Below are 27,158 nucleotides of genomic sequence, written 5' to 3' on the forward strand. Positions count from 1 at the left end.
GCAAGGAAAAAATACAGCTGGGTCAATGCCAGAGCTATATAAACCTTACTTGCTTCATTGTTGTGCAGAAAAAGACAGCCAAACAAATAGTAAGGACTTGAAATTGCTATGCTAAGTCCTCAGGAAGTGCACACTGGATAATGGAAAACGAATAATGCATCAATACATTTGAAATTCCTTTCTGAAAAGAATTCAGTAAAATCTTTCTCTCACCTTACCCTTCAGCATTGGCTGAGGATCAAAATTTCACTCTGGTTCCTCTCAACGTTAGGCTTCTGGAATGATACTGTTATCAAAATGAATGTTGATATAAAAAGATATGCGATTTCCAGTTAAAAATAAATAGTGACACGGTGAATAATGCGTATCCAGTCGATCTACACATAAAACAAATCAAGCAAAAGCCCAGCAAAAACCAACTAACCAATGAAGGACACGCCTAAGAGCTGGACTTTTTGATGACGTCTTCGGGTGACGTCATGTCCTGTGTGACGTTTCGTGAGCAGGTAAGGAAAAGTCACCACCGCTGGCGAACATTGGTGCGGTAAATGGCAAACACAAATGCTGCGCAGAAAAGACAAATGTGTAACTTAAGACAACATTCGTTCGGACGACAATGTCAAGGCGAATATCAAGAAGTTCTTCATGCGATTGTTAGTTATCTGTCGTGCTATTTTAGTATGATTGTTATTAGCAGTTGATTCGTGAAATGTATTATCAAAATCAATGTTTATTGAACGCAGATTCAGTTTATTTTCAGATGTACCTAGGTACCCTTACACTTTACTCATCTCAAGCTGTTCAAACACCCTTGACAAAGTCGATTAAGATGAAACGTTGGGTATAATTTATGCTGTGTTTTCTCTGCATTATTCACATATTCATCATATATACAATATAAGGGCCACATGCTTTTTACAGGGAGACATGTCAGACAGCCCAGTAGGATGAGGCTTCGTCAAGCGTCATTTTTAGCAAAGCTTTTCTTGCTTAAAATCTAGTCTGCAAAACATGGCAGGGCTTACACTTTGGCTTACACTTGACTCCCAGCTGTTGTGTCTTTGCTATGCGATGTTAAACATATAAAACATCTTACTATTCATGTATGCGCCATGACTCATGTAATCTTTTCACAGCCAAGACGCTCCTAAGGTACTGGGAATGTGGGGAGTGCAGCAGCATCAGTGCAGCACCAATGGTCGGATGCGACGGCTGCGATAAATGGTACCACTTCCATTGTGCGGGACTGACTAAGGAGCCAGGTAAGCGCAAATGTTTTCTGTCTCAGTATTTTTGTTGCAGCTATAGTGATCAATGAAATATTTTCCGCACTGTTCAACCAAACATGTATTTCAAACAATCTGCCTCCCAACCAAGGGCGTCGCAACAGGGGGGGGGGGACGGAGGGGATCTCGTCCCCTCCACTTTTTAAAATTTCAACATTACGCCTATGGCGTTGCATGGAAAGAATCGACTTGAAATGGTCCTCGTCCCCTCCAAATTGGTCAATGTCCCCTCCAGTCGTCGCACCGTGGCGTCGCCCCTGTTCCCAACTACACAAATTTATTCAAACAATGTGCCAATATGGAATTTTCAGGTTCAGTTGAATGAAATAGGAACAATGATAATTGTGGATTACGTATACCTGCAAGAGAGGAAAACAGAATGCATTGTATTGCTTGTCCTTCACCGATGCTGTTATTTTTCCATTTCTAGAAACACCGACATGGCGATGCAGGTGGTACTGCCTGGTGAGGCCGCAGTCTCCGGAATCGCCTGCAGACGAAGTCACCTGGCATCCATCTGCACATCACTTGCAGCAGTGAGGCCTGCTGACAGCGTCTGGCAGTGTCGGCAACGTGCCAGACAGCTATCTGGAGTCCTGCTCACCGCAGGTCGCCGACAGGAGGGGCGACGCATCGTCTCCGAGGTCGCCTCAGCAGCAGTGAGACCCCACTGGCCGTCTTCTTAGGCTTCAACTAGATTGCGAACAACCTATGCTGAGACAACGCCCATGACGTGTGATCCGGTACCGCTACCGCACTGCGTGCCTGTGCCCGCCGTGAGCCGCTAGTGCATGGGTTCGACCATGAGAATATGTGTTTATGTTGCTTTTACTATTGTTTGTACGTTGAAGTGACGAATTGTTTATTTTTCGCAAGCTTCCGCTGTCCGGTTGCCTGCAGCTCCATGCAACGCCAGCTGTACTGTTGTTTTAATGTTGTCTCTCCGCTCAGCTGTACTGTTGCCTCTCCGCTCATAGCAACTTATGCTGATTGCTGAGACAACGCCCATGACGTGTGATCCGGTACCGCTACCGCACTGCGTGCCTGTGCCCGCCGTGAGCCGCTAGTGCATGGGTTCGACCATGAGAATATGTGTTTATGTTGCTTTTACTATTGTTTATACGTTGAAGTGACGAATTGTTTATTTTTCGCAAGCCTCCGCTGTCCGGTTGCCTGCAGCTCCATGCAACGCCAGCTGTACTGTTGTTTTAATGTTGTCTCTCCGCTCAGCTGTACTGTTGCCTCTCCGCTCATAACAACCTATGCTGAGACAACGCCCATGACGTGTGATCCGGTACCGCTACCGCACTGCGTGCCTGTGCCCGCCGTGAGCCGCTAGTGCATGGGTTCGACCATGAGAATATGTGTTTATGTTGCTTTTTATACTATTGTTTATACGTTGAAGTGACGAATTGTTTATTTTTCGCAAGCCTCCGCTGTCCGGTTGCCTGCAGCTCCATGCAACGCCAGCTGTACTGTTGTTTTAATGTTGTCTCTCCGCTCAGCTGTACTGTTGCCTCTCCGCTCATATATGACACCCTCTATATGAATGGCACTACTGATTGTCACACCCACTGCCCGTATTGTCCGTAGTGGTGTCTACGCCCATGTTAATACAGCGTGCAGAATCCAGATTCTATTGAGGAGAGTTGAGCCAAGTCACCATAGGCTCGGGAAGAGAGCAACGTGGAGGCCCACTGCCCCTTCCCCGGCCCCCACTGGGGGCGCCAGCCACTCCAACTTTTGACTGGATGTCAAGAGCGTCGCCACGAGGGGAACGAGTCGCCGGCCAGCCAAGGTAGCCAACGGCGTGTGAAGGTTGCCTGATCTCGAGGAAACTGAGATGGCACCAACGGAGGTTTTGTTAAGTAGGCGACCAAAATTCGAGCGGCAGCAACCTGGGCACCTTCACAGATAGCTCATAGCAGTGCCGCGTATCAGTGCGCCTTCGACGTTGAGCTGGGCGCCGATCATCAGGACGCCGGGGGAATATGACCCAATATCCCCCGTAAATATGTGCCTCGGAAGGGAGACCCAACCATAAAACTGAAAGCTCGCCGTATCTTATCCACTATTTTTCGAGCAGGTCCATAGATTTCCGTCCTCAAAAGTGCGGGGATATTCCCCAGTGTTTGAGTTGGATGGGACTATAGTGGCGTTTACACCGACAGGAGATTCCCATTGCCGGCTGTGGGAAACTACTGTCGGTGTAAACGCCATTCATATTTCCTGCGTCACCCCTGTGGGGACGCCCTTACTCCATGGTGCCGAGCTTATCAATTTGGATATCAATGGAATCAAAATCTCTTATCGATCGATGAAGAACTAAATTACCCCGACCCGGAGAGCGTCTTTGGAATCAAAGCAGTAGCACATGACGCAAGACTTCAGGCAAATAAATCCTTCTTGTCTAAAATAAAACATTTGTGTATTGATAAGCACGTTTTATAAGCAATGGTAGCAAGATTCTCCATGTATTTGGTTACAGTGATAATTTAGTAGCAGATACTTACCGTCGCATTTCGTTTTTTTTATTAATAATTTATATTGTCAGAACTAGCAACATGTCTCTTCACTCAACAATAATTACAAAAGTGAAAAAGAAATGATAAATTGCTTATATTTTGGTGAAACTAAAAATTAATTCAGCACATATTTTGTTTTACAGCGTTGAAGTCCAGCTCCAAAGGACAGCTGACGATCGTAGCCGAGCAGGCTGTTTGGTACTTCTTCACTACTTCTTAGAAGTACCCGTTAGTACCGATCATTTCTCACATAATAGGCTATTGGAACAAAAATATCCATGTCCTTCTAATTATTCTCATTTCACACTTTAAATAAATACTTTTGAAATGCATTTGCTACTTACTTTCACAAAAACGGCTTGAAAATTTACAACGTTCAAATACTTATTCCAATTTCCACCATTAAACCACCACTATATTACTTGCTTACAGAACCGTGCGCACAGTGCGCGCAGTTTTATCGTGACGTCAGAGGGTGCTTCCTCAGTGGCGCCCCCTGGCGGGGAACGCGTGCAAAAAGTCCAGCTCTTAGGCATGTCCCCAATGAACCACGCATTTTTGGAAACATGCGTCAGAAGCGTCACCAACAGCTGATTGCAAGGAATGTTACAGCGACTAAATTATTGCAGCCGTAGTTAGTGCGAACTTGTTGCGAAAACACCGTTGTATAATGCATATTAATGTGCCATTCTGATAATATTATTTTACACAACAGCTAAAGTTTTACAATTCAGAGGTTAATCACCGGTTAGGAAATAAAGAGACAGTAAATACTAAATAAAATGTAATAATTTTATAGTTGGTCTTGGTAATGCTCTCCGGCTGGTCCTTTCTCGGCAATCGGCATACAAATGATAAGGACGTAAAAAGACAAAAGAAATAAATGCGACCAGCTACGTGGTTTTGTAACATGTATAATTGCTATTTTGAGGTATTCAATAACCAAGACAAAAATTGATTGTAAAATTATTATTGCGTCATCAATGACAGGTTTCCTTCGCCTCAGAGACCAAAATTGTCGCAGTCAAATGCCAATCCTTGTCAGAATGTGGAAAGTGCGCCAGTATTGTATTGCGTTATGTTTGGGCCGCATGCCAGTCAATATTTTGATTTTTTTTAAGGGTAATTGCAGGTAATTGGTGTGTTATTTTCGTAATATAGGGTGGGACAGAACAAAGAGTAGGATAGGTAAACAATGAATTTGCATCAAATTTTGTTTAGCTCTTTTTTATGCCGACCAGACACAAATAAAGTAACATGTGGCATATGCTCTGATTTTCAACATCAACATCTCATTTTAGTCTGGGTTCTTCCATAATGTATATCTAGTGCACACTGCACATAGACTTCAGTTCAGCTTCCTATAAGTTTGCTTTCAGGTTCTTTTATGTTTTATGGAATGCTTTCATCAGCATTTAGTTATGCTTTGTAGTTTGTAGTTTGTAGTGTTTGTAACCTGGTTTGGTCATTGCTAGACTGTGGAGTGTGGATGCTATTGCTGGTTGTTTTCAGTTTTGCATTTGAAAGGTGCTTCCTTGATATATTTTTATATTTGTTTCTGTTTTAAAAGTTGTTTTGATGAATATTGTATTGTTAACCTGAGCAAATGCACTTGGCATTGTGTTTTGCATCTAAAAAATAAATAAAAAATTATAGGTTATAAAGTCTGACCGCCAAATACCCGCCACACGACAAGTTTTGCTTCTCGAACCCGCCAAAAACCCTGCGGGTTTTGAAAACCCGCAGAAAGCGGGTTTGCGGGTTCAAAAAGGGCATCTCTAGTGTGCAAGTAGCTACCCTCACCAGTCTTTCAACCACCTACCCAGCCAGTCAAGCAGCCACATTCCGCCACAGTACATAGTTTTACAGCGGCTATTTGTCCAGCACGTGACAACGCCGTCACGTGTCGTTATCATAAAAACACCGAGAAAACATAATACAGGAGAGCAAACGCTGCCTCACCAACCAGACCGAACGGCACGGCAATGTGTTTTGGTCAGTTCAATACCGTATGGGAGGCCCGCCTGCTAATGGAATGAGTGTTTGACGATAGGTGGGGCCGCAGATGCCCCAATGGAAGACTGGTGGCGCGGAGTACAACGACATATTGATTGAGACCGATACGTATGTTTCGCATGGCTATTTAATTCGGCTTTGTCGTGTAGGACGGTCCAACTCAATGTCAAATTAACAAGTCATGCTGCATTTTCATTGATACCGCAACAATGAGCCCGTTAATGGGAGGCAGCTTTCCATTTTGAAGTGGGTTCTCCTAAATTTGCGCAAATTTGCGTCATTAATAACAAATGCGGGTCGGGAAACTGTGTCAATAAAAGTAAACTGTGAGTTGATAGGAAGGGCTCAAGCCTCAAAACCAGTTATAAAGCAAATTTCTCTAAAAAATTAATGATTTTGAATTCCTTCAACATGACAGTCACAAAATCAGATAGATTTGATAATAATTTGCACACAATGTGCTCCTTCGCCATCATTTTGTTATGATTAATACCGTGTTTTCGCTGAAACCAACTAGGACACCGCGTCCTTTTAAATTGTCTCATGTGAGACGCAACGCAAACGGTATGATTTTTATCATCCAAATCGCTTTTAAAATCGTAATGTCCAAATTTCAATTTTCAGCCCACCAATTGACCATCAGCAGCTGTTGTCCGTGACTCCATACATCAATGAGGGCGTTGCCCAAACTCCTTCAAACAGCGCCGCCATGCCTCGTCATGACATCACCAAAGTCGGCGCCCATTGGCTGTCGGAAAACTGCGTCAGCTAGCATTGAGGCGCTGAAAAATATTTGTCAGGGCAAACATGGTGCGGCACGTGCGGCGTACCTCGGGCGATGGAAGGGAACGAACGCGTGGATGGCAAGTAGCCTTCAATGACATCAAAACATACAGCGCACTGCGCACATGAACGTTCCTTAGACCGGGTGTAAGTGTGCCCTTTCAAATCAATTTCATTTATCTCAGAGCGAATATATCAGCCTGCTTAGAGTGTGCAGGATGCCGATGTCCTTTACACAAGTCATTGGACACTGGAGTGGAGCTAATTGACTCGCTGGCTTCTGTGCAACACCCACACTTATCCAAGGAAAACTGGACAAGGGAATGCACATATTACGAGGAAACAGCATTTCAGCATCAATTTCGAGTGACCTTTTACACATACAACATGAACAACTGCTCCTTTGAAATTCAGTATATGCTGCCGGATGTTTTTCGATTATCGTTACCTTGCAAACGCAGTCCTCGGGGAAACTTATTGATTATTGAGCCTCAATCGATTATGTGCTGCAATGACTCACAAAAATCGAAACGAAATGTCGATCTGGTCACCTCTCTTTTCTCACTTATATTCACACCTCCTCTGGACTGGCCCTCCTCCTCAACCTGCCGTCTGACTCACCCCCTCTCCGACGTGCACGTTGTCCAGGTAGGTCTGCAGAACCATTCCCAGCGTGGACATGCTGTGCGCCCGCTCGTGCGCCGCCTGTGACGTCACCCAGGGTACCAGTGACGTCACCAGGTCGTCCAGCACGGCCGGCGAGACGTCGCGCAGCAGGAGCGTGCACACCAGGCGGTCCAGCTCGGAGACAATCTGGGGACGGGGGGGGGAGGGGTTAGATGTCACGTGTACACCAGGCGGTCCAGCTCGGAGACAATCTGATAATGGGGGAGGGGTTAGACGTCGCGCAGCAGGAGCGTGCACACCAGGCGGTCCAGCTCGGAGACAATCTGAGAATGGGGGGAGGGGTAAGACGTCGCGCAGCAGGAGTGTGCAGTGGACGAGGGGGAGGGGGTAGAGGTCACGTGCACACCAGGCGGTCCAGCTCAGAGATAATCTGGGGACAGGGTGGGAGGGGGAGGGGTTAGAGGTCACGTGCACACCAGGCGGTCCAGCTCGGAGACAATCTGAGAGGGGGGGGGGGGGTCGCTGGTCTTGAGTTAGAGGTAAGCACGTCCGTGGTTGTAGCGTCAAATGTGGCAACGTTTGGAGTATTTTAATCAGGGTCAGTCACCCCAGTTCTGTTTAGCACTGAGTCACATTCTCATTAACACTAACGTCCCATTATTGTATACGTTTTTACATGTTCCAGAGCGGGCAGCTGTTGTAGAAAGTTCATCGGAACGTTGCAAAAAAAAAAAAAACGCAGATAATCTCAAGCAACTGTGTTACAGTAGCTGACTGGCGCATACCTTCCTGTTTATTTGGTACCGAGTGGTGCAATGCAATAGTCGTACGCGTCTCACCTTCCTGTGAATCTGGTACTGGGCCGTGGACTCGTGGTCCTGAGGAAGTTCGCGACGGACGGGGTAGACGGCCTCAAACACTGTCTTCATTAGACCGGTCCGGTCCTCGGTGGTCAGCGCGGGGTCCAGAGACCTGTCACATACAATTAAGGTAAGAGAGGTTTGCCAACTGTCACACACATAGGTACATGCGTAACATACGGTCAGGGCGGGATCCAGTGACGCCCAGTGATAGACAGACAAGATCACTACGAGGTTTAGTAAGTTAAAAATCACAAAAATACAGCGGATAATCCACTCACTCATTAATTACACTCCCGGAGTCCAGTTTTCGCTGTCCCTGCCATTCCAGCAGTCTGCCTTCCCAACGTATCGCTCTAAATTCCCCCCTCCCATCCGTCTAATCTCCCGCCCATCATCCCGTCTCTCGCATCCATCACTCACACGAGCGCCCTGGCCGAGGCCAGTATCTGGTGCACCACCTCCAGCTCGTGTTCGGTCCTCAGTGCCGTCAGTATGAACTGCAGCAGCTGGTCACGGCCTCTGAACCGGTATCGCTCCTTCAGACGGTCCGGGTGGAGTGCCCGAGCCAGCTCACCAGAGGTCTCCACGATGGCCCGACGCACCTCGGCTGTCTGAGGGGGAGAGGAATGTTATACCAATGCCTACTAGCTTGCCAGTCTCCACAACTTACGGCGCTACGAACTTCAAGTGCCAGAGGAGTGGAAAGGAGAGTCAATGCTGCACTGGGAAACTCGCAAGAGGTTTCGACAATGTATTCAGCAAAACGAGCTCTATGTACCGCCTGCGCAAGTCGCAATGCACTGTTGCATCGCAGGACACCATCAAGGCATTACACACCGACGCCGTCGCTCCCTTTTGGATCGTCAGGAAACTTAGGTACGCTACCCCTATCCATAAACGGTAGTTGGTCATGGAAATCTGTCCGTCCATCCCATCAGGCCTTCCTTGCGATTCAAAGACACTGAAAGGAGAACAAGCGCATAAATCACTGTACCTTGCAGTTGGGCAGGAAGGTCTGCAGGTCTCGGAACACGGGCACCTCGAAGCGCTCAAGCAGCAGGTGTTGGGGCGCCATCAGGGCCACCTGGCCGTAGCACAGGATCACCGTGGCGCGCATCCGCTCCTGGGCCGCCTCACCCTGTGTGGGGAGACACGGTGCCGGTTAGAGGCGGGTAAAACTACCAGGTTCGATGACATATGTATTCCATCAGACTGCGGAACTATTGTTGATTGAGATATTTATTGAAGCGAGAGCGACAGTGAACACGATGTCACGGGCAATTGAACACGTGTCAATACAGTGTCCCAAAATTGAGTTTTGTCTGGGGTGCCAGAGGGGAAAATTACCCACCAAAAAGAGGGGAGAGAGTGGAAAACTGCTGATTCGATTAGATCCAAAAAGAGTGAGAAACGCCATAAAACATGGATTTTATTCTAGGATGTAGAATGTTTGATGCTAAACCGGGCAGTCACACAACCGCTCTTTCTAGAGGTAAAAAAAATCTAGGTTTTCTTGGTTGGGAGTGGAAAATTGTTCTTAAAAATTGGTGGTGAGAGTGGAAAATGGATTTCCTTTGGATGTCATTTCCCACCCAAATCGACAAATTTTGGGACATTGTGTCAATATGACTGTTGAACACGATGTTACTTCGCTCATCAGACAAACAGTGGCCTTGTTTAACAATACGTTCCACAATAAAACACGGCATAGCGCCATGATACTAGCCCGACAACCAGACTACTTAGCAGCGCCCGAATAGTCCTACCTTGGTGTCCTTCATGAAGCCGAGCAGGCCGGTGGGTTTCTTGGAGAGCTCTGCGCGCGCCACCTGGTCCAGTTTGGCCAGCACCGGGTCCAGGTGGACGGACGAGATCAGACCCAGTGCTTGTGCGCAGCCCTGCAGGAACAATAAAACGCCAGTTAGTCATCGTTAACACAGAAGGAGAGAAAGACAACCACCAAGCCCACAGGCCCGGAAAGCCGTTTGACTTACACGCCGCTGCAATGCAGGCGAATATATCATTGTCACGCCAGACAGGTAAGTACAAAGCCTGGGCTTTCTTTGATAAAAGTACATCGCACCCAAGTCTGTTGGCCGGGCGAGAGCTGTAAATATAATTCTGATATCTATAGTTTTCCCAGGATCAGCATTTACCCTAGCTTTGCTGCTGACCCACACCTACCTGTCGCTCGCACGGCTCGGCGTGTCTCACGGACGCGAATATTGAGTCGATATGCGCGCAGACCAGTTTCTTGTGCTGCTGGCGGCACACGCACGCGGCCATACAGCGCATCAGAAAGGCCCGCTCGCGTGGCCGCTCCGCGTACAGCGTCGAGCTCAGGTGACCGGCCATCGCGGCGCCTGAGGGCATACCGGGTAAGCAGGGGGTTAACGGTGGTCAGAAGAGGCCAAAGGCCCACAACTGTCACCTGAAGGCTCAGTGGGTCAACAGAGATTCAGCGGAGGGACGGACGACGGTTATTTTGGGACTAACTATGTCATCAATGGGCACAAAGATACAGAAGAACTAGAAGAAGCAAGAAGTCCCGAAGAACAAAGAGGGCGGGTCGCAGGCGGATTAGCGTAAAGGAGCGAAGGTTATCGCAAGTTAACATCTCATGAGCTGATGATTAATAACAAGTGCTATCATACAGCTGCCGTGGGGAGACGTTGATGACACCGAGAGTTACAGGCAATGATGTGCGCAGGTGCTGCTATACAACAGTGCATCCTAATGTACGAAGATGCGCCAAAACATAACATATTCCGGAGTGAGCTACCCCGCAACATTGATAGAACTTTGGGTAAGAAGACAACCAGCAATTGATAAAAGCATGACAGAGAAGCAAAGCAAGGAAGCATATCTAGCAGCACTCTCAAAGCATGGGTTGTATCTGAAAAGAATATGCGAGGGTATCAGCTGTAGTTAACACGTAAGCATTTAAGCAATAAAATAGTTGTTCAAATTGCATGTGCACAGCTTACCCTACAGATAAAACAAGAACAAATTTGCATTATATGGGCCATAGGAGTTTTGACTCAATTTACACATGCAACAGATTTTGAAGAATGAGTCACCATGCATATTATCACCACAACCTATTTCGACCCTTATCTAAGACACAAATTAACGCAAAGCCGTAAAGGTCGGCCAACAGTAGTCAGGATCCAGTTCAGATCAGCCACCATCCCGTCGTTTTCACATGCAAAACTGAAAGCCCTTCACCTCCACGTTGTTGAGTATTTCAATTCAGGTTCAACAAACTTTAGAGATCCGTTAACCCGCATACCCTCAAAACCCGGCACTGCAGCAGGCATTACGAGTACCACCGAAGAAGAAGAATTTGAGTATCTCTCCGGCACCAGAGTTCCAGCACTCAGCCCTACACCAGGAGCCGCTCTCAGCCCCGCATCCGGAGTCACACTCCACACACGCTGTCCGGCCTGCCCGGATCAGCCGCGACGCAGTGGTCCCGCGACCCGCACTTCAGAGCTTCAGCAGCCCCCGAGTAGTCAGTCAGTCAGTCCTGCCACCCGCACGCCCCCGCGAGCCCGGCAGCAAACCGAGGGTAACCCACGTATTACACCACACATAGGAATCATGCCATGCCGGAGGGTGTTGTTGTTATTCTGCATCTTCTACCACCGCCTGTCAAACCGAAACTACCACGAAACCTTCTCAGTCGTTCCTCCGGCCGACCGAACCCCCGCGACGCCCAGTTAACCACAGCGAGCGGAGCGGCGTCTCCACGGCCGCACGAGCTCGATTAGAAGAGCAGCGGGACCACTGCGCGCGGGACCGACTACTGACCGACGTCTGCCGAGTCCATCTGTTTGCGCGCGGCCGCCACTGGGGTGGCCAGTGGGGGAGGGGGGCTGATGACCAGTGCTGAGGTGGCCGCCGTCCGCAGCGGCGAGAACCTGCCGAGCGCGCCTAGCCAGCCGTCGACCGGCGACGGTCAGAGCGCCGTGGACATACTGACTCGGCCCGCGTCAGAGCGCCGCGGACATAATATTCTCAGCCCGCCCGCGACATAGCCTAAAAACGCGCTGATACTTTACAGTGCGCCGAGACACATACTAACGCCGAGCCGCAATGAAGTACAAAACAGCAGTCACTACAGGATACATACTATAAATGTCCCTCAAATAAAATAAAACAAAACGAAGAAGCGTCAATCTACGACAGTCTACTCTACCCCACCCACCACCACTACCACCTCCTCCCTCCGCCACGGCCGCCCAGACCGAGGCTGAGCGGTTAACTCGGGCTGAGTGCGGACTCACCGACTTGGTCGACCCACTCCTGATTGTCGACAGCCACTAGCGACTCGCGCAGGAAGGAGAGAACAGACTGCTCCCACTCGCGGCGCTGCCGGCCGTCGTAGTTCTCTGAAAATCGGGATGGGAGAGAGGGAGAGTCAGAGGGTGACTTCTGCGTACATTGAGAGCGAGAGACCGCTGGGAGTGATTTGATTATTTTTTGGGAGAGAGACGATCAACTAAAACTTTTTCGGTGCATATTTGGGAGAAGGAACTAGATAGTCAGAGCATCAGAGCAGCGCAGTGGATACTGGCGGCAAAGGAAAAACAGTTTCGTTTCAGGGAAAAAAACATTGAAATGGAAATGCCAAAAGGCAAAAGGAAAGCCGTATATTTCCGCTAGCATTGCATAATGAAATTTGAATTATAATCCACACGGGTGTATGTCTATTCAGGGCGTTATCAAGCACCCCAAGAAATTGGGGAATGGCAAGCGTAATTGATTGTCGGATGCCCGGCAGCATACTAAAACTCCAACAAGTTAAAATGCGTTACGCACCACAAGCTTTAAAAAAATTGTCACCGTACTTTCAACGCTTACCGCCGATAATACAGCAAGGTTTCACCACTGACCGTTGAGTTTATCGGTGAGCTCTGGCAGCCGCAGGTCCCAGAGTTCAGCCAGTCCGGTGTTGATCTGGTTCACCACGCCTTCCATCAGCTGCAGTGTGTGGTGTCCGCGACTGCCCGGCTCCGGGCAGCCGAGCCAAACCATTAGGTAGGACAGCAGAGTGGCCGGCTGGTGCAGGTTCGCTGCCGGGAGCGAGAGCAGAGGGCGGTCAGAGCGACGGAGAACACGACACATCGACGGCGATTTTCCACAGGGACGGCAATGACAGGAATGCGAGATGATGTCGTAGAAAAGGGATAATCATTTATCCGGACAATCTGAAGTAGGTAGACGATCAATAGTTAACTAGTAACCGGCACGATTCAGTACAACGCAGGACATCGCAAAACTACGTAATTATCCCATTCGGTCCTGGGGCAGCAGGCAATCTCCTTAAACTCCTATCAGCACCCTCCCCGTCCACGCCCTCCACTCACGGTTGTTGGCGTAGATGTCCGGCTCGGGGTCCATCTTCCGCGCCCGGCCGGCCAGCTGCGCCGCGCATTTAATAACCGTGGGTAGCGCGCCGGCATACTCTGGCGTCAGGTACTCGAGAAGGTGGGGCCACAGCAGCGGCAGCATCTGGTCCACGGTCGTACTGAGCAGGTGGAGCACATTCTCACACATGGAGCGGAGGGACTCTGCCGTCACGTCAGCCTCTGCCGGTCGGCGCGCCGGCGGCTCGTCGGGCAGGCAGCACTGGCGCACGATGAACTCGACGAACACGGCGCCGTCCTGCTGTGTCAGAAAGCCGCGGTGCGCCAGCGCCATGATCACCTGCGTCAGCGCCTTCTTCACCTTGTTCGACGGGTCCATGAGCAGCAGGCGTAACCCTCCTTCGATATCGGGCACCTTCTGGGCCAGCTCAAACTCGGAGGCGTTGATGAGATGTTTGAGCACGGTCAGCGACCCGGTCCGCACCCGATCCGAGCTGTGTCCCAGCCGGTTCAGGTAGAAGCTCACTACCGGATCGGGGCTGCACTTGGCGAGTGTGTCGCAACAGCGCAGCACCTCGTAATGATTCTTCACCGTCAGCGGCAGCGTGTAGTCGGGAACGGCGCACACCTGCTGGAACAGCGCCGTCAGCATGGCCTCCATGTGCAGCTCCAGCACGTGCTTCCCGGTGATGAGCGAGGCGTCCAGGACCATGGCCAGCGCGCAGGTGACCGGGTAGGGCTCCGAGTGGCGCTTGTAGAGCTGCAGCAGCGCCGGCAGCAGCTTGGTCAGCGACTCGGACAGCTTGTCCGTGTCCATGATGTGTGCCATCTGGCCAATCGACTCCGCCACCTGAAGTCGCACCTGTTGAAAGCGGGATAGAGAAGACTGGTAAAGAGTGATCACCGCCAGTCTCAAAACATTACCGTAAATTGGAAGCAACGCAAACAAAAGATGTCTGGAAAATAGGCGACCACCTTTTGTGATTCACATGTAAATAATCAGTGAAAATGGTATTACAAATGGAATGACATATTCAGGGCAATTTAGTGTCTAAGCCTACGCTAGGACAAATATATTCTCCAAAACCTTACCTTGGAGTCTTTGGAGGTGAGCCAGGAGTTGAAGAGAATGTCGAACGCTGAGTTGATCTCTGTGGAGTAGAACTCCTTTTTGACCAGCGGGTCGGGCGCCTTATCGATGTTGGCCAGGTACTCAGTGATACACTCGCAGAATCGCGCAATCACTGCCGGCCGAGGAAGTGGTAAGAAAACAAGAAAGAAACAAGAAACAACGTTATGGGCCTTGCTCGGATATTTCACGTACCTCGATTTTTTATTGTTTTTGCCCTGTCGAAATCAGCACTGATCGAAAGTTAGCGAAAAGCAGGACGGCTACCGCGGCCTCGCGTCACTATAATTCAACCCAATACTTGAAGATCTACGGACAAAATCGAAACACGAGAGAAGGATCTGATTTCAGCGACACTCACCGAAGGCGAATGCCCATTTGAGGTTGTCCTGTTTGACCATGTTGAGCATGGGCTGCATGGGTCCCAGGATGCCCTTGAGGAAGGGCACCATGGTGTAGACGTTGGAGGTGGCCAGGGAGCCCATGGTCTGCAGCGTGTAAAAGTGCGGCAGCTGAGACGTCTCCAGTTTGGTGGTAAGAATCTCCATCACCTGGCGGCGCACATAGGTCACATAGGTTAGGTCAGGAGCGGGCGGGTCAGGGCAGTGAGAGGCACTACAAAAATTAGTAACAAACTAAGTGACATTAGCCAGAAAGGCAGGATGAGCCGCGAGCCAGAATTATTACGTGAGCTGTCAGCTAACAAAATCAGCCTGTTTTGTTAGTAGGTACTAGGTATGCAGAAGTTCGTAAAAACGCAACTAATCTTTCATTACTAAGTTATCCAAACAAGACCGATTGCGCCGGCTTGCAGGCCCATTCCCTTTCCCAAGCCAATTTCGCGAGTCAATCCTCCATGTCCCTGCCGCGCCGCAGGTTCCGTGCACCTCACCTGGAAACAGTGGTTCTGTCCGAGACCGACCAGCGCCTCGGAGCACGGCTGCTGGATCTGTGGTATCACCTCTCTGAGAACAGGAGAGATGGGGTGGGGAGTGCTGCAGTCAGCGGGCACCACCATAGCAGACGGGAGATAAAGATACTGACAAAACACGCTGCGTAGCTAATCAGAACACGCTAAGCTCGCTCAGGAGATTAAGTGCAAAAGCTATTTGCAAGCTGGATAACTCGCGACACTTTTATTTGATGGACAGTGAACGAAACCTCCCGGTTCACCAGGAAAACCTTCAGGGATTCCGCGTCACGAGTAGTTAAGGAATCTTGGCGTCACCAGCAAATCCTCAGAAATCGTGTCCCACCAAGATCACATGACGGTAGCTTTCCATCCAGAACTCACTTGCTGCTGACCATCTCATTAACGATGAGGGGCGCGATTTCCATGACCTCGTGGTCATCCAGTTCGGCGCCCACATCACGGCATATCTCCTCGACGGCCTGCAGGATGCAGATCCGCTGCATAAAGCCCTGCCGAGGGAAAGGGCAGGTTAGAGACAAATCTACACAGTACACAGCCTGCAGGATGCAGATCCGCTGCATGAAGCCCTGCCGGTCAGAATAACAAGAGAGAATGGATAGGTTAGCGACAGCTCTCCACGGCCCAAGCCCCTGCTGGACACAAAGGGGGAATGGGTAGAAGGTGGCTAGAAGCAGATCCCACGAAAGCTTTGCATAGGGAAAGGGCGGGGTTAGCGGTATATCTCCAGACTCCATAGCCTGCAGGATGCAGACCTCTCATCAAACCAATATAACGCCGTCGTTACTGCCTACATCACATTGGATACCCCTCCACATCATCATGCAAGTGCTGTACAGGAACTCCCTTATACTACTTTCGCGGTTCATTGAACGCGAGTGACAGCGCCATACACCAGCGACCCCCACGCGAATTACCTTGGGCCGGTCGGCAGTGAGGTAGTTGAAGACCGTGAGCAGCACATCGTACGGCTTACTCCGTCCCAATGTGAATATTGCAGTGCTGACTGAGGCCCGCACCTCGTCCTGAACATCACTGGCCGCGTCTAGTAGAGACGTCAGCAGACCTGGGGGCAGCAGAGGGTGGAACGTCAGTACACATCACCGGCCGCGTCTAGTAGCGACGTCAGCAGACCTGGGAACGTCGGAGGGTGGGAAGTCAGCACATGTCACCGGCCACCTCAATAAACACACTGGAGACCCGGGGACGTCAGTGGAGAATAGAAAATCAGTACGGCTAACTGATAGGCAACAGAGACGCCAGCAGGCCTGAGATTGTCACGGGTTGAGAATTGAGAACGAGATGCGTCACAGGATGTCTTCAGCCACACCCACCAACACAATTGATGACGAACGAGCCGGTAAAAAATGCAAAGGTAGTGGATTAACTGCTTAGAGAAAATCACATCGGGTAGGAACTTTTCCTTTAGATATAGGTCTGTTTTCCAAGTATTTCAAGAGCAGGCATTCAGTATCAGGCGAACAGTAGCACGACGTAAATAACCAGCGTCTGCTCGCATGTCCAATACTGGCTTCCCACAGCTATGCCGGTTTTTGTGAACGATCGCCTGTTTCCCTTTACAAGGCCAAACTGCCATGGCGGAGCAGTCGAAGGCCGCGACCACAAGTAACAACCGAGCATCAAACGATGATACCGATAAGTCTGGTGTAACATTGGAGGACCGGTCGCATTGCGCAACGTTCACTTGACAATCAACACTGAACACTGCAATCGCAGCGCGCAACTATTGAATCATATGACAATCTGAGTACGAACGATTCCCGTGTAGGCAAGCGGTCAAGTTAAATTGCTGTTATTGGTTTCCGCAGTGGTTATCATCAAGCTGCCGAAGCCAACGCCGGTGTATGTGAGGCCAACACGGCTGGGCAGCTACGTGGAGCATGAGTCTGCTTCGAGCTGCGCCCTGTTTTCAAGACTTCGGGACGCGAAGTTCATCGGCTACATTCGAACTCGTGGGAAGTTCAAAGCAAAGGCGCTCAATGATCTCGCGCAGTGCTTGACATGCATGGAGCCAGAGGTTTAGGGCACCGGATAATGGGTTTGGTGGGGAGGGGAAGGGATGAGACCAGACAGACGAACGTCCCGCATGTCCCACCCCACAGCTGGTCACAACACCATGCGCCACACCAGCGCCGACTAGCGGCCAAACCGGGAACCAGTCAGACATTCGGTGAGTCGCGCCGTTGGGTGAGCCGATAGGACAGGGAGGTCGAAATTCCTGACAAGTTCATTCGCCCGGTACCTGGTAGCACTATCACTTGCTATCACTATCATGCACTGTCCTCAAGTCAGGAAATAACCAGTAACTATGTTTTATGGCGCGAGATTATTTTTGTAGACATCCTGAGAAACAGCCGGCTATAACCTGTTTAGTGTTTACTCAGGCGTTACGAACCAAATTACGTCACTTGTTACGTAACCACCACCAGTACACATTTCATAACATTGACAGGCAATGGGTTATAACCGCATCATGAAGTTTGACCTCCTGCAGTCGCCATAGCAGTCCGAAAATTTCATTTGGATGTCATTACTCATTTTCCACTAATAATTCAATTTTTTTAAACTTTGCACTGCTAGAATTACGTGGGCTTCTATTCTAATCAGACCTCAGCTAATGGGTCCGTTCTTTAGGGGTTGTGAAAGTGGTAGTGTTTGGGCACAAAACATTGCGAATACTTATAGGACCCATAAACGCTAAACATTCAGTGTGCACATAATCGTGCGGCACAACTCATGCTAACATTCAAAACAGATATGACCCAGCTTTAAGACTTATCCCCAGAGGTCGAAAGTCACTGTTGGGCTCACCTTCACAGTTTTCGTGGGTTCATGATCATAAGGCATCACAAAAGATCAGCGTAGGACAAGAGAGGAAGGAATTGAGATGATGCAAAGCTTAATCAACTTAAAATTGTTTGATTGATACGATCGAGCATCAAGCGCGAAGCCCGTCTTTGGCAGGCAAACGAAAGAAAACATCCGAGTTCAATGGAAAGCCCACCACCAACCAAGCAGTAAGGTATACCTAAGCTGTAAAAAAAAAACTTGGTACTGGAGTATCACACCGAGAGTAAACATTCCCGAGGTTACTTTACCCTGGAGGAGGTCAATGTCGTTCTGCGTTGGTTTCTTTTTGACTGGAGTGGAAACGGCCGCTGTTGTCGAGCCAACCGCTCCCCGGCTGGACTTTGGCGACTTCTGAGGCTCCGCAGACTCAGCTTCCTTCACCACCTTCTTATTAGAGGACGGACTCTGCCTGCCATTCTTAGCTGGGGGCTCAGTGCTGGAGTCTTCTTCTGGACTTGCACGGCCGTTTTCAGACTGCTTATCAGTGGATTTCCCGTTCTCCTTTACCGCCGCGGCAGGTCCAGCGTCTGTCTGCTTGTCTTCAGCACCCGCAGGTCTCTCTTTCTCACTGTCTGCCACTAACTCAGTCTTCTCAGTCTCATCACCCCTCTCAGAGTCCTTCTCTGCCTCCAACGCTGTTACGTTCGACGGTGCATCTGCCATCACGCCGCTCTAGGCAGACAACTCCACCGCCGCTACAACTCACAAAAACTCACAGCTACACGCCTCAGCAGCACACGTCACAGCTCGCCAACCCGTCCGCGCCTGAGAACCACCTACACAGCAGAGACGACCGAACCAACCGCCGCACAGGTCCGACTCCGGACCTACATACAAAATCGATCGATAGGGGCACAGGGGCGGCACTCCGGCCCACCTGTGTCACCTGAATCACCGGGTAGACGGCTGACACACGTGGCAAAGCCGCCAGGAGGGGGCGGGGAGGAGCGGTAGGGGGGGGGGGCGACAGCTGGTCAGTCGGAGGCCACATGACCGAGGTAAATTAATACGTTCTTCCTCCAGAGTGGAAAACTGATAGTTGCACAGAAATGTGATACCGAGTTGAGGTAGGCAGAGGGAGGAAAATGGGGAGGGGGAGGAAACCATGCGTCACCGAACATTGATCATTTTTGTAAAAGTTGGGTTTAAAGGTAGTGTGCCACCTTTGAAAGATTTCCCATTTTATTTTTCCTAGGATAAGAAGCTTCTGTTTTTACCTAGTATCGCAAAAAAATCAAAAATGGGCCTGGAATAGTGCCTTTTTCGCCTAAAAGTTTTTCGGTTTTTAGATATGTATAACAACTGTAGTGGGCTCACCTGCAAACAGGCGTCGGGCAACAATCGCGAATGCGGCGCACTTGTGACAATAAGCAAAGGTCATTATAGTGTTACGACCAAACGACGTACGGGAATGAGTTATCAGCTGTCTAATCGTAGACAACACAATGTCGAGCCTTAAACTGTGAGCCCGTATTGTATTGTTTCTTTTATTTGGCTGTCGAACATTATTTATGGTTTGAAATATGATTTTATGTAAAATAATTGATATGAAAAAGCCGTCTTATAAGTTATGACCCCATTTCACCACACGCAAGTGGCAGAAACACGGGCAGAAATGACAATGATCAGCTGACGCATTTTTCTTGGCCGAAGTCAGAGCGCGCGGCCCGACGCACCACGCGTATTTGGAAATTCCGACCTCGACGAGCATCAGATTCAGAAGCCACCTAACAGGCGTGTTCGAAACCGCAGGAAATGATGATGAACGGGTTTATCGAAACTTGATTGGATGAGCATATCGGTAATAGCGATTTCAGTGTGTGCATTTATTGTTCATAGTGGTGTGAAATGTGGTTGGGGTACGACCGACAACCCGTCGGGGCGAATTTCGCACTGGGGTACTCAAAATTTGAAGAATTTAAGACGTTTCCATGAGTTTTGAAGGTGTGGATAAGTTCTAAAAATCCGGTTCTCCTTATCTGGGCCATTAACTCCATACGGTCCAAGAAAGCTGGCACACTACCTTTAATGCTAACTTTTCAATAAATCAATCCATCTGTAAATTTAATGATCTTGCTTTATTAACCCTACACATAACATAGACAATAGACATAGTACCTACATGCAAATAATTTCTGCTATCCTATTCGTTATCACTTATCACAATTACAAAAATGGACAGAAAATCTAAGCTTGGGGACAGCCAAGATAAAATGTGTTCAATCTTCCGTTTATCTCACCATGACATCCCTGACAATGACCATCGATGCCTGGTGACCCATAATTTCTGTCCAGATTATACCCGGAAACGTCTCACGCAGGCCCGCCTACTCCGGACCGTTTACAATAGACGTCCAAGCCGTGGCCTTTGGTCTGACAGAGAACAGGTCACTGAGGACAGATGAAACAGAACCGGGGGACGACAGGACGGGCGGCGGTGGGCGCAGCGTGGATATAATATCACAGGACGAGCGGAGTACTAAAGGGACGAGATAATACATGACAGTGAGAGGATACAGGAGAGACAAAAAATATGCAAAGGACAGCACAGAGTGACGGTAAGTTTGACAGGATGTTGCGAATAAAGCAGCCGCAGCGGATTGAGAAGAAAACTTCAAAAAGCGACGGAATGGAGCGAGAAGATACAATGGGAAGCCGTATAGGACGCGGGCGGGAGAAGAGACAGATGACGACACATTAGAGACGGGTGACGTAAGACCAGACGATGAAATGGAGCCCCCCCCCCCCCCCCCCGCCGCCGACCAGGAGCGGCCCACAAACGCGGCACACCGCCCCTTCCCAGCCCCGCCGCCGATTGTGCCGTACAACGTCGCTCGCTATGTCGTTTCTCATTGCTATCACAGTCACACACTAAGCCACCTATCGCTCGGTGCGGCTGGCACAAAGCTCCGCGCTATCGTCACTGAACTGCTGCTGAACTGCTGCAGTTGGAGCGAGCCAGGGGCGGACGACAAGAGCCACCAGGGCCAGACGGAGCCGCGGGCAGCGGAACGTGGCGTGATAGTCCGGTCAGGTACCCACATTGGGAAAAACTGGTTAGAGCCGGTTCAGTAGCGATGAGACGCAGTGTAGACCAAAGAAGCCGCTGCGGTGCAGTGGACCATCAGAGCCCATTGCAGCGAATATGAGAATTGTTAGAGTAATTAGAGTGAGATAGTTGCTAGCAGTACAAGGCTTCCAGTGCTCAATGGCAAGGGCAGCCTGCTGTCCCTAAGGGCAAATTAAAAACTCAGATGAACTAGATGAGGAGGCATCGGCTGTTGTTTCGATTACATCGCGATACTGCCAGTGCCAGCGCGACGGTATAGTAAAGGCATAGAAGCTTAGAAAACTCTCCCTAGGTAAGACAGCGAAGACGATCATGCTGCCTATGACGAACGATATTTGAGGAACAGAGAAGAGTCTCGCAGGAAACCAGATGATCTGGATTGGTCTAAATAAATTGCTCGTGTGTGCTTTTCAAGAACTTCCAATTCCCATGTGCTCACCTTCCGTCAAGTAAATGAACTTGAACAGTGAGCACGTGTTAGCCAACGGCAAATGCAACTAGATACTGAATGAATCCCACCCATGTCACTGATATTGATACAATCGTGCGAGCAAATATCCCGATAAGGTTCACCGGCACTGTTTCGTCAAACTTCACCGTCGAAATATCAACAGCTTCTCGGCGCTGCGCCGCTGCCACTTGCTAGCCATGAATCATGCGCTACAGTGCAGCAGGCCGACTGTATGATAAATCCACCCAGCCCTCGCTCAGCTAGCTCCCATGTCCATCTACCTGAATCTGGTTCTGGCAGGTCCATCGGAGTGTCGCACGGTATCCTCGGAACCTCCACCTCTCACTCTCCGTTCGCCGGCTTCCCGAGTCACGTGGCACGCGACTGATCACGCCACCAGAGCACTCCTCACACCACAGCCGGAAAACTACGCGCACCACTGGAGCACCACTCACACCACCGAGGCACTAGTCAACAGCCGCACCAGCGGGGCACCAAGCTCAAGCACCAGCCTCACCAGCGGGGCACCAAGCTCAAGCACCAGCCTCACCAGCAGGGCACCAAGCACCACCGCACCAGCCGAGTGGCCTGTCACTACCGACACCACTGTCCCCTGGGAGTAGACACGGCCTGTGGACACCACAGTCCACCGAGCGACAACCAACGAGACAGACACCGACTCCAGCGGTCCTCCGACGAACACTGACAGATGAGCCGCGCGGCCAACAGCCCAGCCGCGTAGACAGGCCGAGGGGCGACTGGACGCGAAGTCAGACGCGGACAGTACGGGCGCGCGTGGCACCAGACCCCCGCCCAGGTGACCTGTCATAAACAGTGAGACGGCCGACAATCGGGGAGGGAAGCCATGCGTGAGGGGGGGGGGGGGCGCAGATGTCATAGAGAGCTTCAGACAGAGCAATATGGTGTCCTTGAGAGTGGCGCGTCGGGCCAACGAATAGCGTATGGTGTTATACGCGAATGGCACGGACGGTCGAGGGGAGCGAATGCATTCTCTTTACATTCTCTCTTATGTAAAACCATTAGCGATCCATTTGTATTGGACCTAAGAATATCAAATTTGCCAATGGTATGCGGAACACACAGGCTATCGGTTTCGTGATAGGCATCCAAGCAAAATAAACCCAACAAAACAAACGGGCTCCAGTCCCACTGAAGGAAAGGGATACTAAGAAAGAGTCACCCACTGTCCCGTCAGCCGTTCAAAAACTTTTGGACAGCTGAGCAACCTTTATGAAGCGATCAAACTACCCAGATTGAAGGTATCACATGATGACATCAGACATGCATGCTGCTTTGATAATGGTGCAAACTGCAAAGTAATGCCAAGTGTTAAAAAGAGTGTCAGTTTCAACAAATAATCGCGAAACCAAACGTTAAACATAATCAAATAATGACCCGAGACAGGCAGCCACCAGAGTGCACTGATTTGTTTGGCCTTGAAATCGTCAGCACATGGACAAGTTCTGTTTCAGCGAGTGTTTCAGATATGCGTTAGGCAGTCTGTGTCGATAAATCGATGCTCCGAGGACACGGCTCACTGCTTGGATGACTTTCACGAAACCGATAGCCTGACATGTCCTGAAGGCTGAAATCGATAACAAACGATTCGCCACCTGCATTTAGTGTGAAGAGCGAATGCTGACGATCAAATGAACCATTCTGCCACAAATCGATGTTCAATGGCAAGACGAAGTTCATCCATAAGTTTGGATTGAGGGCTTGGGCAGAAAGCACACGTATACGTAACACAAAATATTGCAGACTTTCACAACGAATGAGAACGACGCCTTCGGTCTGACCGATGAAAACCTCAATACGACATAGCCCCTCGTAAAAGGCGAAAGAGAAAAAATCAGCAGCCTTCCCAAACTGCAATAGGCAGGTCAGACTTCGGTAACTTGGCCAAAGACAACAAAAATGACGATAACCATTAACCGATGAGAGCACATCGAAAACATGCGACAAACTCCACCAATTAAATACCCAGCGACTAAGGCCCCAACAGAATGACTGGCGACCAATTCAGCTATCCCTGACCACACCATTGCAGGTCATTGCACCATCCCTTCCTCTTTCTCAGCCGGCCGAAGCCGACTCTAACCGGACGACTGGGCGGTCGCGGATAGATATAAACAGAGACCCATTTCAAACAAGCACAGCCGGGAGCTGCGTTTCGCCGGCGGCCTTAGCGTACGCCGACGGGTGGGTGGTTGAGGTGACGCTTGCTTTATGAGAGATAACCACAAACCATGCTTGGAGTCATTCATGAGGAGCTCGATATTGGTTATCTATCATGTGTTCAAAGTTCAGACTCAGACTTATCAAAGTTCAGACTTATTTTGTTCAGTTCAGTTCAGTTCAGTTCAGTTCAGTTCAGACTTTCAAAGCGGCAAATATTATATAATATTTATAAGCAAGTCACGACCCTGACACCCAGCTGATATCGAGCTATTTGGGACGTTACATTCCTTTTTAGGCTCCCATTTAACTAGCTATGTAATTGAAGTCTACTTCTTACACAACATAAAGGTGCCGACATTGCAGTCAGCCTGACATAGGTTCCATATAAGGCAAAATAAAATAAACCGAAATGACACGATGACATTCACCCAGAACCATAAATATAACGTCCTTCAGCGGATCTGCAGCGCTGAACATGCACAATGCATGACCGCTGGTTCTAACCGGTCACAGAGCGGTCGGCCGAGCTGCCGAATCAGCCGCCGTCTGGTGCCACTCTGCCTCCGCCCAGCGTCACGTGGTCACGCGTCACGGAGCGGCCGTCACGTCACGCCGTCACACGGGGGGTGACGCCCGCTGTGCCGGCGGCACGAACCGGGCCGAGCCGGCCGGAGGGCACACCCGGCACCAGACGGTCCGGCGGGCCCGCCGCGCGGCCCTGAACCACTTGTTCACGCCAATGTTTGGACGAACATGGACCGGATCATCTAACCAAAAGTCGCACCATAAGGCGCGGCCGCCGACCCGACAGCCAACGCATGTGGTCTATAGATCGGGTCATTTCTAAAATGTCATTGAATGACAATCAAATCATTGAATGAATTTCGACACGGATATTTGAACACATTATGTTGGCCAAATCGCTTGATGCATCAAACGCGGAAGCTCGCCGACGTGATTTAAGTTGGGTAAAGACCGATCAAAAGGACCAAACAATCACTAGCTCAAGAAAAGCAGCAATCGGTATGCTTGCTACCTGGACATAGGTCGGGTCGGACACACTAATAAACATCAACAAACACTCATTACAATCACAAAACAACGTCACTAGGAGCCAAAACAGTTTTACGGTAGCCAGAAGCTTCCGAACCCAGATTAGTTTGGCACGCAGGGATCACGGCACACGGTAATACTCAATCGGCTGGCAGTTTACCATGCTAGGAACTATCAGTGCTAGCCCGGGATTTAACAGGTGTCCCATATTATCCTGGAGCTTGTCATATTGGCCTTACCTTTCGCATCAGCCCCACTTGCTCGTCGCATGCCATACTGACCTTCCATCATGATGTAAAGCTGATATCGAGGTTCATTGCGTCGCTTTTGAAAAGGACATTCCAGCGACCCAGCCTCACAGTTTTACTTACCTTTCAGTGTGGGGCTGTTTCGGTCCTTTCGACACCTGAACTTCCTACTACACTGATTCCTGAAACGCCCAACTGACTGAAGGCCTATTCGGTTATAGTCACTGATCACCTTCCCACATGAACTAATCAATGACGGTCCCCATGTCCCTGCAAAATTAGAGACATCCAAAACAATAACGTTCTCTGACCTGCCTGCACTAGCCCCTGGCAAACAGTATCTCTAAGGACGGGCCCGCTACTAGCAGACCTTCCACTCGCCTTTGAAGGCTGGCACGAGCCTCTACGCACCAGTGCCTCGCTCTCATATTCTTGGACTCTGTAAATTGACGCCTTGTTGCTGATGCTTACCTCGATCCTTCGCCGATTTATCGGTGCTTGGACTAACTTGACCTCCTGTACCGGTCCTTCAGGTCCTCGAGCTGACCTCTGAGCTCCTACACCTGTCCTTCGGTCCTTGAACTCATCTCTGAGCCCCTACACCTGCCCAGTCGGTTCTTGAACTGACATCTGTGTCCTTATACCCGCCCCTCGGTCCCTGAACTGACCTCTGACCTGCCCCTCGGTCCGTGAACTGACCTCTGAGCTCTGTGCTGCGCTGCAGGTACTGTTTAGACAGACGGTCGGAGCGGTCGCCGATGACGGCGCGCGGACCGGCGGCGGCACCGACCACCGTCAGCGCGTCGGTGCCCTCCTCGTCGACGGCGCCCGGTCCGGCCTCGTTCCCGGCCTCTCTGTGGTTAGCCGGCTCGCCAGGGTCACCCGCATGCTCATGCGCCGTGCGCGAGTTACCGAGTCCCTCCTCGGACATCTGGACGGCCGGCTCGGCGGGCGGCGGAGACTCGCCGGTCGGCGGATCCTGCAGCAGAGGCGGCTGCTGCTCGCCAGACGCCTCCATCGCAGAGGCTCTCACAGCTGCTGGAGAGCTCAGCAGGAAACTGAGAAAATAGGGGTTCAGTCATCCACAAGCCTTGCCACTTTGCAGGAGTTGAGGGGTGGTGAATTTAAGTGTGAATTGAGTTTTTAATGTCACCATTCTAAAATGCAAGAAAGAGTACACTACAAAAGCGAATGAGTAGGTGTACACTAAATTGGTGGAATGTGATTTGCAGGGCTGAGGACTAACTTGAAGGAAAACAGAGAAAGGGAGAATCAAAGATGCATCAGAGGGACAGAAGCAATCTATGAAAGAGGGAGAGAGATGAAGGAACATTGGTGCTATAGCTGTTGATTTAGGGTGCCTTAAATATGAATTGGATGAAAAAGTGATACAAAATTTTCCTTTTGTCAGTAAAACATGGTTTTATTTGGTTCAAAATGTGCTCATCAGTTCTACTAATCCAAAGGCAGAAAAGATGTATTTGATCCCATTGCCTTTGCCTTTTGGTGCAGTCAAGATCCATTATTTGAATGAAGTATTGCTAAGTTAAAGGACACAAAAACTCAAGCAATTCTAAAATTATGGAGAAAAGGTGGTATATGTGAAGATTTATATTGATATATTGATGAGAAGTTACCAGTGCAATATATTTATTTGTATTTGTATTGATATTGGAAACATTCAAGATAAAATGCTAATAAATAGCCTGAGCTGAACAGAGACAAGCTGGT

The 27,158-nt window shown here is 49.7% G+C and overlaps 1 protein-coding gene across 10 annotated transcripts in view; it reads right to left on the minus strand.

The window, feature by feature from the left end:
- Positions 1–27,158, minus strand: part of LOC122369802 (maestro heat-like repeat-containing protein family member 1) — a 48,977-nt gene that overhangs the window by 21,049 nt on the left and 770 nt on the right. For 2 of the 10 annotated variants that reach the window (XM_043344810.1, XM_043344812.1), the window contains exons 2-17: positions 26,127–26,485; positions 16,450–16,598; positions 15,896–16,023; positions 15,494–15,566; positions 14,963–15,152; positions 14,565–14,716; positions 13,473–14,334; positions 12,999–13,178; positions 12,390–12,494; positions 11,914–12,036; positions 10,285–10,463; positions 9,867–9,998; positions 9,095–9,238; positions 8,521–8,711; positions 8,077–8,209; positions 7,232–7,423 (exon numbers count right to left, since the gene is read on the minus strand). In XM_043344810.1, coding sequence (XP_043200745.1) covers positions 7,232–7,423; positions 8,077–8,209; positions 8,521–8,711; positions 9,095–9,238; positions 9,867–9,998; positions 10,285–10,463; positions 11,914–12,036; positions 12,390–12,494; positions 12,999–13,178; positions 13,473–14,334; positions 14,565–14,716; positions 14,963–15,152; positions 15,494–15,566; positions 15,896–16,023; positions 16,450–16,598; positions 26,127–26,445 — 3,252 coding nt within the window. In that variant the 5' untranslated portion in view covers positions 26,446–26,485. Of the gene's footprint in view, positions 1–7,231; positions 7,424–8,076; positions 8,210–8,520; positions 8,712–9,094; positions 9,239–9,866; positions 9,999–10,284; positions 10,464–11,913; positions 12,037–12,389; positions 12,495–12,998; positions 13,179–13,472; positions 14,335–14,564; positions 14,717–14,962; positions 15,153–15,493; positions 15,567–15,895; positions 16,024–16,449; positions 16,599–18,651; positions 19,281–22,205; positions 22,757–26,126; positions 26,486–27,158 lie in introns of those variants that run through there. The other 8 variants (XM_043344809.1, XM_043344818.1, XM_043344814.1 and 5 more) reach the window with 6 other exon arrangements.

This window comes from Amphibalanus amphitrite, unplaced genomic scaffold, assembly GCF_019059575.1.
Source record: "Amphibalanus amphitrite isolate SeventyFive unplaced genomic scaffold, NRLGWU_Aamphi_draft 001074F_arrow, whole genome shotgun sequence".
In the NCBI taxonomy this organism is placed as follows: Eukaryota; Metazoa; Arthropoda; class Thecostraca; order Balanomorpha; family Balanidae; genus Amphibalanus; species Amphibalanus amphitrite.